At 36.0% G+C, this 15,503-nt stretch overlaps 1 protein-coding gene across 6 annotated transcripts in view; it reads right to left on the reverse strand.

Moving 5' to 3' along the window:
- LOC150079291 (intermembrane lipid transfer protein VPS13D-like) overlaps positions 1–15,503 on the reverse strand; it is a 1,618,665-nt gene that overhangs the window by 1,035,110 nt on the left and 568,052 nt on the right. For all 6 annotated transcript variants that reach the window (XM_090383928.1, XM_090383929.1, XM_090383926.1 and 3 more), the window contains one exon: positions 14,338–14,488. In XM_090383928.1, coding sequence (XP_090240054.1) covers positions 14,338–14,488 — 151 coding nt within the window. The remainder of the gene's footprint in view (positions 1–14,337; positions 14,489–15,503) is intronic.

Raw genomic sequence — 15,503 nt, forward strand, 5'->3', positions numbered from 1 at the left:
GAGTTGCTAATAGGTTCGGTCCAGTGTACTAACTAGCAGCTGGCTTGCGAACACCGTTTTAGAGCTGTACCCTCAACTGGAGATCCAATCTCGACACCATGACGAGATTGGATCTCGTCATGGTGTTCATCATAACCTCAAAAGATATCAATCATACTGCATGATGGAAGAGATGGGGGAGGGTTGGCTCTGGAGACTAAACATTGGGTCCACCACTTCAAGCCTCCAATAAGCAAAATGGTGGTATTGCACTGGTTGATGAGAGTCATCTACCACCTAGTAAAGATAGAGTCATCTACCACATTAAGATGTGGTAGATGATCAAGATGCAATACAAATGAAATATGGTTACACAGTCAGTGCTCCATGCCATGACAGAAATAGTTCCAAGTAAATTCATTTTTCTTTAAAAAACTGGTATGCATATGTGTTCAAGAAAGTTATGTTTATTATCAAGGAGCATGCCAATGAATCAAATACTACTGGAAACTGGTATGATATAACTGGATAATCAAAATTCAGGTTTGCAATGCATTTTATGCTTCTTGCAAAAAAATTAACTGCAGTAGTTATTTGTTCAGAGAGTCTGTATCCATTCTGCTTCATCAGAAGGAAAAATTATTTAATGAAATCTAGAGCTCCCTTTCTAAGGAGCTCATATTCTGTGAGTGACATGATATAAAAAGGCATCGGCATAGGTACAATCAATTGTATTCAGAATTTCTTTTGTTTATTAAGCCCGAAAACAGTATAGCACTAATACCAACCCCAGTAGAACTCCTTTTAACTGAAAAAAGAATTTGAGGGCAGATCTGAAAATTTTCAAAGCATTCATTTCTTATAAATGCATTTCATATTTTTGGTTCTGCTTTGGTCATAATATCTACGGTGGATTTATTTTTCTGAAAATCCAAATTGGTGGATATTCATCAGACCTTTAGTTTCAAGATAATATATAAACCGATAACATAAAATTTTTTTCTAAAGTTTTCCCTAGGCAACCGGTAAAAGAAACTGGCCATTAATAATGCGGTTATGATGATCTTTTCTGGATTTGGGAAAGGATCATAACAAATGAATGTTTCGAGGAGCTGGGGTAGACATTTTCACTGAATATTTGATTAAAGTGATTTGATGACTGACTTGATGAATATTTGATTAAATAGTCCATTGAGACCAGCAACACTACTGTTTGATCTTTATTGATTCTCATAGTTCAGACAATGTAAGTAAGTGGCTGATTTTAAGGAAGAGTTAAGCATTAAGCTGGTGTTAAAGTTTACTTCACATTTTTCTGCTATATTTTTAACTCTTAGAAAAGGATCATATGTATTGTCAGAGATACTTCAGAAAATGTTTCTCCAATGGTATTTGCAGCAATTTTGTCAGAGAAGACAGTTCTTGTCCCATTCCAGATCATGACCGGAGAGGTTACTGGAGAAAATATGTTGATGAGTTGTCTGACTTTTTCCCACAATTAGTCAGGTATCTGAATCTTTATTTATTGTTAAGGCAAAATAATTCAATTCACTTTTGGCTTGTGTTTGGTTCATAAAGAGCCTTTACTCTTAGTTTCTTATATAATGAGACTGTCAGCAGCAGGACACTGTTATTTATAGACATATTTTATTTTTTTCTTTTATTTTATAATTGCAGGCCTTGTTCCAACACTGTTTGGCATGTTTTCATGTATAGTACTGCAGTATAGCCATACCCCAGTGGCTGCTGACAGCATTTGATGCATGATATGATCAGCAACAGAGTCAATACATTCATAATGAATGACATCTTCATCAAAAGGGGTATGCAGTTTGACCCAATAAAATTAACCCAACAGCTCTGAAAATTTTCTACTTCTTGTAATGCTCTTCTTGTGGTGAATTTACTGATTTCATTGGGAAGATTATGGAGTAATAATCACTACTGAGAGGGTAATTTAGTATTGTCAACTCAATATTTGCAATTACGTTTGCAGAAAAGATGGTGAGATAAATGGCTGAAGTTGATCCTGTAGGAAGGTGTACATAAGTATTAGAGCCAGTTTTCAGCAGACTGAGGTTCTGGGAGTCTGGTAATGGTCCTATTAATTTCCCTCATTTATCCACTTGAGAAGATCCAAATAATGGATGGCTGCTGTTAAAGTTGCCAAACACACAGAATAGAGGTGCAATTTGATTAACTAGTCTTTCAAGGTCTTAAAGTATAGGTATGATTTGCTGAGAGAAAAAAAATTGTTATTGCAATGTTAAGCATAATACGAACAGCAATTGCAAGTCTGAAGAATAATAAGCCTGGATGAGAGTTTATGGCCAATTATTATTGTTACATCTCATGCAGACGAGTTTGAATTCCTGTCTTTTCTATATAAAGTGAAGTTTCCAATCTTTAAATAAACCTGCAGCATTAACTTGGTCTCTCGCAAACACAGGTGTGTAAGGTGATATCAAGAGATCAGATCACAAATATCACCAACATTACGATGTAAACCTCTGCAGTTCCATTGAATGATATGTTGCAATATATACTTTTTAAGAAGAAAGATAAGACTGTCTGATTTTGGTGAGATTTTTTGTAACAATCATTTTGTTTGCTGTTTCTTGAGAAAGGAAGGGTGCCCAGATTCTTTGCTGCCTTCAATATCTGATGAAGCTGTCCGTGTAGAATGGTCATATTATCATCATGCATAATAGTTTTGTTTAGCTCTCTTCCTTTGTCTTTCACTATTCTATATCTGGCTTATCTGATTTCTCGGCTATTTCCTTATCTGGATTATTGTCAGTTGGAAATGCGACTAACATGTTATTAGTCTGATTTAATAAACATGCCCTGGAAGATGGATGCTCAAAAGCATAGTTTGGATCCATTCTGCAATTGATAGCATCTGGAGAGATTGATATACCAGTCTGAGTTCCAATATTCTGTTTGTTTTGTGTGATTGTAGTATAAGTATTTAGTGGCTAAGTTGAGTTTCTCATTCCTTGATAGCTAATTTTATTTTCAACCCTGTACTTTTAGATTTATCTGAGAACCTTCCATTTTTCACAAGTTTCAGAATATGCTGGGTATGACCCGTTGCAATTTGGGCAATAGATATGTTGAGTGCATACAGTTTGAGAGTGATCTTTTAAGTGCATACGTTGCAATTTGGGCAATAGATATGTTGAGTGCATACAGTTTGAGAGTGATCTTTTAAGCCAAAATTTGGACAAGTAAATTCTCACTGACATGCTGTCTGGGAACAACTATATCTCTGACAGTTATAACAATGAAACTGACTTGGAATATATATACGAGGGATGGGGGTTTCAACAAGTTCATACCCTGACCTAAATAAAACAATAGTAGGAAGATGCTGTTTTTAATATAATTTGTCCACATATTCAATAACTAGAGATTGGGTGTGAGAGTACATGTGAACAGGCAAAGTTTTTAGATAGAGATTTTGTAGGTTTGTACTTAGTATCGGTAAAGGTATCAAATCCACGTGTGGACAGGTTTTGCAGCTCCCAAGAACAAAAGTTTTTAATTATATTTAGCCGCTTTATTGACTTAATTGTTAGATTAAATTATTTTCTATAAGTAGCTTATAGACCTAGTCAAGCCCCGTGGTTTATTTTGAATTTAGATAGTGCGATTTGGAAAGTAAATAATACATAGTGTCCGTAGATTAACCATTCCTAACTTCCCGCCATTTTTATACAATGCGTGTGATAGCATAAGATTTAATAGAAAACTAGATAGCGGATATAGTAGTATCAATTAATCAGTAAAATTTATTAATCTTATTAAATTTCATTGTCAATTGAATTGTACTTTTTTAACTAAATAAATATAGCGACTTAGTTATTACAAATGTAACATCATAAATTAATACATATAAGTTGACAGGGGATAAGAAAGTCATATAACGTAACTCAGAGATAATATTCTATACCGAAATACATATATATAGTGTTATAACTACATTGGAATATAGGTTTAGGGTTATATTTTGTATTGGATTTTATTGAACTTGAATAGAAATCATGACTCAGACCAGAGCAGTAAAGCAAAAGGCTCAAACTAGTGGAAGTGCTGTGGCTCAGGGGAGAACTGGGGGGGGGGGAGGTTGTCCTCTGAATCACAGTCTATTGAAATGCACTGCTGGTTTGATGTTTGTGGAGCAATCAGGAACGGGACGTGATATTGCCAAGGGGAATGTCTTTGTGGGTGCGCGATGTAAGGAGTGCGAGGAATTCACACGTCAACTCGGCATTGTTATGGGCTTATATGAGAGAGCTTCAAGGACAGGGTGGATGCCCTCGAAGGATTTAAATTGAGGGGCCCATCAAGCTCTCAGCTGCCCACATCAATGCCAGAGCTTGCACTTGAACAACACGCAACACAGCAGCAACCCCCAAGGCAGAATGCACTGGTCCCAAAGGAACTAGTTGTTGTTGTAGGTGACTCTATTGTCAGGGAAAAATGGAACATATTATGTAAAAAGGATAGATGGAACAGAACCAGGATATGTCTGCCAGGGGCAAAGGTTGATGACGTTGTAGGGCAGATATCATCCTTTAAGAGCACAAAGAGTGATATTGTTGTACGTGTTGGCATGAATGATATTAAGAGTAGGAGACCGGCAGAATTATTTAACAAGTACAAGACAATGCTGAAAAAAAAGCTGAGAGTTAGGGTTGAATTTGAAAGTGTCTGCAATTCTGCCCAGACACGATAGGAGGGAGTATATGATGAGAGCCTTGTCAATCAATTCGGCCCTGGAGAGATTGTGCAGGGCTCACGGGGTAGAATTTTTCTCAGCCTGGTCTGTGCTTGTTAACAGAAGAGACTGCTTCTACAGGGATGGGATATACTTAAATAGGAAGGGTGCAAGAATATTTGCTGATGCTATCGAGGCAGAGTCAGGTGGGTCGGAAAACTGCTAGCTTGGGGGGGATACACCGACTAACAGATTAACAGTAGCCGCTGGCAAAAGTAAAAGTGATTCTTGCACTACTTCTATTGAAATGCAATTGAGCAGCAGCCTGGAAAGCAAGGCTATGGTAATTTCCTTGGTAATTTAATGTAATTGTATAGATCTCATTCATCCCAGGTGCCATTTTTACATTTAGCTTCAACAGTTTCTCTTCCAGTTTCCTCTTAGTTATCACGAAATCATTCAACTCCCAATCAGAATACCATAAACTTCTAGAATCCCCTTTATTAAAGAATTCCACATGTGTGAATGTGGATGAAAAATACATTTTCAGTTTAACAGCAACCTGAGAAGAAACATCAATATTTAAACCATTCATATCTTGCAGACAAATGTGATTCTTCTTCTTCCATCTAGTTTTTATGTAAGTAAAGTAGTCTTTTCTGTTTTTCTTTGCATCCTTTGCCCAAGACTTCTCATGATCTGCCTTCAGCTGTCTAACCTCCTGTGTGACTTGATTTCTTCTATATCATGTAGGCTTTATATCACCTCAATTTATATTTAACATACCATGTATTTTTCTTCTCTGCCACGAGTCTCATCAGTTCACCTGACATCCAATTAGGTGTAAGCCTTGAACCGTATGTCTTAATTGGTACAAAAAGCTTAGTAGCCTGTACAATTACTTCTCAGGATGCTTCCCACTTAGAATTCACTGTTGGTAATATCATCAGTTGGTCCAAATGTATAGAATTAATCAGCTTCAACTTCTCGAAAATCTGCTACAAATTCCTTAAATGCCGATCTTCAGGTAATTCTCCAGTGGGGCAAAGACAACATGGTAGATTTCAACCCTTCTAAAACTCAGTCTTGTCTTATATCTCGCAAAAAAGGATTCTTCTGCTCCTATGCTTTTCTTTAGTGACACTCCGATTTCTAGGCAAAATGATATATCTCTTTTGGAGATTACCCTAACTTCTAATCTCTCTTGGCACAAGCACATTACAAATATTGCTTCCTCTGCATCTAAAAAACTTGGTTTTCTCTTTCGCTCTCGGCGTTACTTTTCTTCCAAACAGCTGCTCACTCTGTATAAATCGCAAATCCACCCTACCATGGAATATTGTTCCCACATCTGGGGTGGTGCCCCCAAAACCTCTCTCAGGCTTCTTGATTCCATTCAGAAGAGGGCAGTTAGGTTAATTAATGATTCATCTCTAACAGAGTCTCTCCACTCGCTTTCTCATAGATGTACTGTTTCTGCTGCATGCCTCTTCTACAGATACTTCCATGGGCACTGTTCTTCTGAATTGGCTTCTATAATTCCCGCTCTCTCTTTCAAAACAGTCCGAACACGTGCCGCCACCAGCCAACATCCATTTACTGTCCAACTTCAAACCCACAGAACCAACTTTTCACCTTCCTCATTTATTCATTCAACTGCCGTTTTCTGGAACAACCTTCCTTCATATGTATTTCCTGAAAATTACAATCTACAGAAGTTCAAGTCCAATGTCAACAAATATCTTCTTTCATCTTCTCAACCTCCAACCCAAGCACGGTACTAAGTACTATAGGTTCAAATACCTCTCGTGTTTGAGATTTCACATTTAAAAAAAAAAAAAAAATCTGTCTGAGACTATTGTAGTCACCTTCACAAAAGCAAATTCCCTTCCTTTTGCCCTCAACAATAATTACAGTAGACTCAATTTTCCGGGATAGATGGTAAAAAACAAATACCGGATAATCGATTTCCCGGTTAATCCAAAAATACAAAAGTCCACGACATACGTAAGAGATATGTTCCAGGACTTCTTATTTCGTCAAGTTTTCCGAACTCAGGAATGAATAATAACATATTGCTACTATATTATTATTGACTAATCTGAATTCCATGCAATACTTGTTAATGTTTGGCCATTTTCATACATCCTTACTAGTTTAATTTTCTGATCCAAATCGATGGCTTTCCTTTTCTTGGTAGATTTACTAGTACCGTTCTCTTAGGCAGCACGGTCAAAATGAAATTTTCTGAAAAGAACTTCACAGGGTTAAGGGGGAAATACACTATTATCACCTCACATGAACTCACATTTTACTAAAGCATATTTCTGGAAGTCACTGCATTTAAACAATTTGCACTTTTCGGGTTACTGGGCTTTTCTGTTTGTGCATCTAATTATAAACGGGTAGTAAACTCTATCTTATTGCATTTGCAAAAATACCAATAGCTGGAATTGTGTAGGTTTTTACGTTATTATGGTGAAATGTGTGTTCCCTTCACTGAAATCTTCAATCATATGAAAAAAAAAAAAAAAACCATAAATAAATTGTAAGGATCTACTCTTCTTTACTATTTTTTTGCTTGTTACTCCGTATCTCACTTGTGCAATTTGTGCGTGCCGTGATCGTCATTATTGATTGCTTATTTTATTTATTTACTATTAATTTTTAAAATTTCATAATCCTAAAAAAAAAAAAAATTTGAGCCAAAAAAAAAATTTACATATATCCGTAATTGCGTAAGTCGGGGACTTACTGTATCGAAAAATGTTCAGCAACCTATGTCAAAACATGGTGATAGATAAAAAAATGAAAAAAAACTTACAACGCACTACTCGCATGTCCAATATGATGCATCCCTTTATTTTTTGCTAAGTCGATTTTAAGTCTAATAGCTTTCTTATATATATATTTTTTTACGATGTTGATTTTAAATCTAATAACTTACCTTTATTTTTTATGATGTTGCGTATGGTTTAGTCACCAACATTATAATGGTTCTTTAGAGATTTAACAGATGCACTAAACATTTGGTCTTTTTTTTTTTTTTCCCTTTTATGAGCTGCGGGTGTGAAGACAGTGGGGATTGCAAGATAATAGGTATACTAATATCCCAGTGATGACTCATAATGCCGCTTGTCGCTTATTTACGACTTGCAAAATATCTGTTTATACCTATTCTAGTTATTACTTGAATTTCTTGATTTCTGGTTGATTTTTTTTTTTTTTTTTTCAAATTTGGAGTCTTGAAGTGTCCTGGTTAATCCGATCTTGGTTAATCGAGAGTCTGTTGTACATGTTTAAGTAAATCCCACATAAATATAGTGATCACTGCCACCTAGTACTTCTTTATATGCATATTCTTAATACATGAAGAGTAGCTGCTGATAGTCAATCAAGGTTATTTGCTTTCTTTCATTGTGTCTCTAATATGCTAGTGTAGAAAACAGTCATCCAATAAATCCACAAAAGTCTTACTACTCTGTGAGTGACAAAGAAACAAGTTCAAGTCAATATCTGAATAGCTAAAATCCCCTATTATAACACATTCAAATTTACTGGTCCAATTTACTTTCCTGCATAGTTATGTTATACTCATCACATTTATTACAGCCTCTAACACATTCATACTCTTATTTTTGTCCTCATATGCTTATGTTGTATCAAACAAACTCACTACAGTGGCCACTGATATGACCTGAATGCACTGCCTTAGATTTTGTGTGTTACTTAACTAAAAGCATAACTCCTCCAAATATTGTTCTATGTACCAACAATCGCCAATAGCTGGAAGACTTCCTAGCTACTACAGCATTTAGGGTGTTAAACCACCCACATAATCTGTGTATCTATAGGGACACCATTTCCTAGCATTAGTGGAGGCATACGATGCAAGAAAGCAAACTTATGCAGCATCAGCAAAAAAAAAAAAAAAAAAAAAACACCACTCCCATTTCACCCGTCTGTTCATTCCAAATACCTGTCCAGCTCAACCTTAAATTTATTTAGGCTATCAACTTCCACAACAAAAGACAGAAGTCTGTTCCACCAATCAACTACCTGCTGGCTAAAGGCAAACTTCCACACATCTATCCTACAACTGTCTTTCCTCAATTTGAATTTATGCCCTCTCAGGTGATTATTCTGAGCAAGAGGAAGAATCCCATCAGCATTGAGCATGCTCAAACCATTCAAGATTTTATAGACCTCAATCAGATCACCTTGCAGGTGCCTAGTCCCCAGACACTGTAATCTGCAAAACTTAAGCCTTTCTTCATAAGAGCACCCATTCGTTCCATTCACTAATCTTGTTGCCCTTCATTGTACTCATTCCAACAGCTCTACATATGGGAGAGTGAAAGTGATGTCACACTAACCACACGGGCAATTTGAACTGAATTTGCCAACTGGCATGATCAGGAGGGAGGGAGAGACCACATCCAAACACTAGATCATTATTTTCACCTGTGCATCAATTGGATGTGGCATCCCCTCTGGTACACAATATCACCAGATACAACTTAAAAATAGCCAAATGGGAAGCCTTCCAGAATTTCCTAAGGATGAGAGTGCCTCAGGAATAATACAATCAAATAAATCCTAATGAACATGCTAAAAACTAACAGAAGCATTGCTAAAACCTGTAACCAATCCATGCGGAAAAAGCAACCTATACCTAATGCTGTTTTGCTGACGAAGAATATTTGCTGATGCTATCGAGGCAGCGTTAGGTGGGTCAGAAAACTGCTAGCTTCAGGAGATTCACTGACTAAAAGATTAACAGTGACTGTAGGCAGAGGCATAACTGATTCTTGCACTGCTTCTAATTAGAATCAGCAGCAGCCTGGAAAGTAAGGTGCTGGGGATTTCCGGGAGTCATCGTGGAACAAGTAAATACATTGGCTGTATTAGGGTAACTAAGAGAAGGAAAATGGTTGCATGTACACTAATGACAGAAGTATAGTAAATAAATGTGATGAGTCTGAATTGCTGGTAAAGACATCAAAAGTGGACATTGTTGGGAAAACACAGATATAAGCAGTGAAGAATTGGAATTTGGGGGGTACAATGTGTACTGAAAGGATAGACATGACAGGAAGGGAGGAGGATGCTGTTATTTAAGAAACACAAAATCCAATGAAGTGCATCCAGTTGACATTGGTGGACAATGTAATGTTGAGTTAGTGTGGTGTGACATAAGCACTGGTAAAGGGAAAATGAAAGGTGTGTTATAGGCCTAATGACTCTGATGAGTATAATGAACAATTGTGCAAGAAACAGAGTGGGCCAGTAAATCAGAATGTCTTATAATGGGAGATTTTAACTTGTGGTTGGTCACTCGCACACTAGCAAGACCATTGTGGATTTATTGGATGACTGTTTTCTACAGCAACATGTTCGAGAGGCAACCGGAGGGAATAATACTCTTGATCTGATTATCAGCAGCAATTATTCATGCATTAAAAATTTCCACATAAAGGAAACACTGGGTGACAGTGATCATAGTGTACTGATGTGGGATTTATTTAAAGTAACTAACTACTATCAAGTGTAAAGAGAAGGGTTTTTGCTTTTGTAAAGGTGACTACAGTGGTCTCAGACAGTTTTTAAATTCTATACAGTGGGAACACCTGATGTTTTTATCAATGGTGAATTCTAAATGGCAATCCTTCAAGTACTTAAATTGGAGGCTACAAGCCTTTTCATACCAACTAAGAAATACTGTTCACGGTTTAGTCCTAATGGATGTAAGATGAATTAATGAGGCTCATGGCACAATAAAAATGCATGGGATGCATATAAATTATCAGGCGACACAGAACCCTATGGCAGATATAAGCTAGTCTGTAATCAAGTCACAAAGGCAGTCAAAGACAGATTATGAGAAATATTTGGCAAAGCATGCAAAGAAAAACAGAAAATAGTTCTTTACTTATGTAAACTCTAGAAAGAAACAGAATCAGATTGGTCCACTTAACATAGATGATTCAACTATTGATGATCCTGCTCAGGTAGCTCATAATCTGAATGAGTATTTTGCTTCTACATTCACATAGGAGGAGTTATTCAAGGATGGAGATGCCAGAAGTTTATTACACTCTAACAGGCAGCCAAGTGGTTTTGTAATAACTGAGACCAAAGTCGAGGAGAAATTATTGAAGTTAAACATAAGAAAGGCATCTGGGGTGGATGGGATCTATACAGTTATATTAAAGGAGGCAGCAAAGGAAGTAAGCAAACCCATAGCCATAATTAAGAGAGCTTCCTTGGACTGGAGGTGTGTAAATGTATCCCCAATTCACAAAGGGGGTTCAAAAGGTGACACAAGTAACTATAGATCTGTTAGTTTAACTTGTATTCCGTGGAAAATAATGGAGTCACTGGTTTAAGAAGCATTGCAGGATAATCTAGACAAGACTCCGGGCAAGTTGCTACAATGGATAAAGGGACAATTGAGTGGGAGATGACAGAGAGTGGTAATCAATGGACACTGCTCTTCGTGAACTAATTTTATTAGTGGAGTTCCCCAGAATTTGGTGCTGGGCCCATTGTTGTTTTGTATATTCATCAATGATATTGATGAAGGTATATCAAGCTTAATGTCCAAGTTTGCAGATGATACTAAGATTGGCAGGGTTGTTAACAACAGTAAAGACAGTATGCTACTGCAATAGGATCTAGAAAGTTGGGCAAATGTACTGAAAAGTGGTAAGTGAAGTTTCACATTGAAAAATGCAAAGTACTGCATATGCGTAGCAGTAACTGTGTGGTACTACACTCGGGGAAGTGGAGAATGAAAATGACCTCAGGGTAACTGTGCAGTCACATGAAGTTCACTGAGTAGTGTAGACGGGCTGCAGGGCAGTTCATGGAATTTTGTCAATGTTATATAGGAATTTTGCTAGCAGGAATGACAAGGAGGTGATCATTCCATTGTACAAGGCAATTTTGGGAAGGTTGTAGAGTTGATAGGACAAGTACAAAGAAGGGCAACAAGATTGGTGAGGGAAACAAAGTGGTGCTCTTCCCAAGAAAAGCTTAAATTTTGAAAATTGCAGCTATGAAATATCAAATCACAATTACACTAATTTCACTGCTATCACTCTGTGAAGTAGGATTATATCTTCACTATTTTAGAGTATTGAAATATTGGAATATGATCTTCTAATTTTGGTCTGGTTACTCTATGTCAGTGGAGTTCCTATATGCCTTCATTGTGCAGAATTTGAGTGTCAATGTTAAAGTTATAGAAAATTTGTATGGATTTTTGACAAGAAAAAAATCATTTTAGATTGCTGAAACTAAGTGATTTGCAACTTTTGAGTTATCGTTCTCTTATTAGGAATCTTTGCTCTGCTTTTGGTCTTGTTATCTAGTATTTAATTTTCAGTTTATCTAATATTTAGATTAAAAGCTGCATAACCACTATGATGTTTTTTTGTTATCCGCATTTATCTCCAAACTCTCTCCTTAATCATCCCTGCTTCACAGCAGGAATATCAAACTCATAACTGCTTCTTGGCCACAAAAACAGTTTTCAGGACATTAATGTGCCATCCGAATAGTTCTTGTAAAGTATGCATACCACTGGTGTGCAAGCACTACAGATTAAATATTTTCCACTATGTCCCTTGCTCAAAAATACTCTCTCATGACCATTAATATTTATGAAGGAGTGTAAATTATGAATTTTATATTAGTGTATATATCTCTAAGTATTACCATTATTTTCATATAGATTTAAAACCGTTAACCTGCAAAAATAATACCAGGTGTACTGCACAATGAACTCCCAAGGCCCATGTGAGCTGGTAGTTTTTCTCCATATGTATTCAAAATGTGGAAAGAAATAGACCATCTTATGTGAGTCCCACATCGATGAGATTTTACTTCTCGGATATTTGTTCCATTCATAAATACTAGCAGCAAATTTTGTTTTTCTTGTTAATAAAGACCATGTGTGTGTGTGTGGTATATTCACTGTAATACAATAAACTCCAGGTACTTTTTTTCAAATCCTCTTATCTTAATATTTGTTTCTATATTACAGTTCACAGCTGATTGCAAATCTTTTAATGTAACAAAACATATCATCCTTCTCCATAATGATGAACTACAATAGCTTATCAACTATCTGGAATAATTGTCAGACCTCTTCCGGAAATCAAAATTTTCCGGATAATTGAACGCAAGGTAAAATTAAATAAATTCTGTTATGATGTATTAAGGTAAAAGAAAGTCTTTAAATAGCTAGAGAAAAAAAACAAATTTATTTAATTAAAAATAATAACAATAATAACTTATACATAAAAATTCACACATTTACATATGTATGTATGTTCGGATAGGAATTTTACTGCAAATATTATGTGGAAAAATATTTAGAGTAATTTTTAAAAATAATGTTCAATCATTTTTTTTGTGACTTTTTTTTTGCTACGAAATCTCTCAAGTTCCTTAATAATACCAATTTGATTATATCGCATTCTTCCTGGTTTCAGGCCGATATTAATCTTACAGAATCTGGAGCTAAACTAAAAATAATATGAAATGAAGAGAAAAAACTATGTCATGGAAAATTGGGTTCAAGGAAGCAAATGGCTAAACTCTAACACTCGTGGTTTCTGAGAAAACCCATTAGTCCTAATCCAACATTTCACCAGATCTACTATGTAAAAACACAGACAGAAATACTCTCATAGCATAATAAACAATTGTCTCAAATACTATCATTAATAAAAAAAAGAAGAAACATCAATCTTACAAAATATTCTGCATAACTGACATTCTACTGTATTTACAGTTTTATGCTAACGAAGGTTCTAATGCCACAGCAAAGAGTGTAGCTATCAATGTCTCCCTGTGGGACTTCACTATTAATATGATACACAGCAATCATTAATTACTATAATCTATCCATCTTGAAGAATATGCAAAAAAATTATGAAGATGTTTCTTCACATGAGGGAGTATCCCTTCAGAGTAAATGTCAGAACAGAATTGCAAATGTTGTCAGAAGAAACACCTGAATAGAAATGTAGGAGGTATGGAGTATAAAGCAAAGGTGTTGGAATCCAAGATTGTTTTTTCCAAAAATCTTTTTTGTAGTAAACATCCTATAGCAATTAGTGTGAAACCTTTTACAGATTCAGAGTTTTTGATTTTGTGAATCAGATGCACATTTTAGTTATTCTACACCTTCAGGAAATCACCTGCTTTTTTGTGGATCAGCTGCTGCATAATTTAGAAGGCTGCTGATGGTCACCTTTAAGTCACCTCTACTAATACTGATTTCCCTCAATCCTTCATTGTCAGTCATGGTTTTCTTGTTGGTCACTGTTAATATGCACCAGTGTAACCTCAGTTATGAATAATTGTAATTTTTCATAGTGAATGAATAAACCATATAAAAACATTTCTAACCAGTAATAATATAAAATAGGTGAAGTGAATGGTTCCCTTTTCAGAAATTAACCTTTAAATTCGTAAAATATAAAATAAACTGGATGATGACCTTATTATCTAATTATGTTAACAATAATCTGCTTCACGTCTTCTGATGTAATCAAATCTGGATACAATAAAAAGGCCTACATTCTTATTGCAAAACAATACAATTATGGGAGGGGGCTTACCTCATTTTCAACAGTGTTCTCAAATGGGCTGTCATGCAAAACCTTTTCTAATGAACATTCTTCAATGTAAGTAATATTGTCCAATGTCTTGAGAACCTGTTGATACTGCTCTTTTGAAAGGCAGACCTTCAATGAGTTTATGACACTTCCACTTACCTAAAACAATAAAAAGACAATTTAAATTAAGTGGTCCACTCTTCCAAGTCTTTCTTATGTGAAATTGGGTTTGGCGGGGAGGGGGAGGTTAGAAAAAACGATATGTCATTCCAATTATCATTTAAAATAAACTTTTAATATATCAAATCTTGGTGTTAAAAAACTAATCGAGAATTTCAAAAATTGGAACAGATTAAAAAAAAAAACTCAAAGAATTCATCTTTAACCTGCTGTCAGTCATAATCAACTCACAGCAGATGAATTTTTGTTTTATATTTGGATCTAAATACAAGTAGATATTCCCCCCCTACCCCAATGAATGCCAATACACACACACACGCACACCATTTATATTCAAACACCTGCATATATAAAAATAATCTTCATGTTATGGAAAAACTAATAATATAATATGTATCTTTTTTTTTTTTTGTATAAGTCCTCCATATTCTTCCCCATTCAGCCATCAAAGCAGCAAACAGTTCAGCACTTTTTTGCACAGTCTCTCCTCACGTGCACCCAATGATCCAATTCATTTCAGAGGTTCTCAGTAGGATAGATCAGTACCCCGGGCTGGCCAGTGCAACTTTTCTAAGCCTATGTCCTCAGACCATTCCATCATAAAGTGGGCATAATGAGATGGAGCACTGTCCTGCAAACACAATATGGGCTACCCTGATGTGCCACCTCAATATAGGTAATGCATTATTGTCCACAGTAGAATTCACCATTCATGGTTTTGTGAAAAACAGCAAATGGTCTCAGGTCAAGCCAAGAAAAAAGCCTAGAACAGGATCATACAGTCCAGCAGTTATATCAGCCACAGCCATCCAAGACTGGTAGACCATGTACGTGTCACTCCAAAGCACGCTTTAGACCACTAGAAAACTCCAAAAATGGGGGCCTAACCCCAAGCTAGATAGCAACTGGCATTAGTAAGGGCAATTAGTGGCTTGTGAATGGCTGAAATGAATGTGGTAACCCCTATAATGCAGTCAAGGCCAAAGTTG

The sequence above is a fragment of the Mastigoproctus giganteus genome, chromosome 10 (assembly GCF_048544385.1).
Source record: "Mastigoproctus giganteus isolate SK-2022 chromosome 10, ASM4854438v1, whole genome shotgun sequence".
NCBI classification, from domain to species: domain Eukaryota; kingdom Metazoa; phylum Arthropoda; class Arachnida; order Uropygi; family Thelyphonidae; genus Mastigoproctus; species Mastigoproctus giganteus.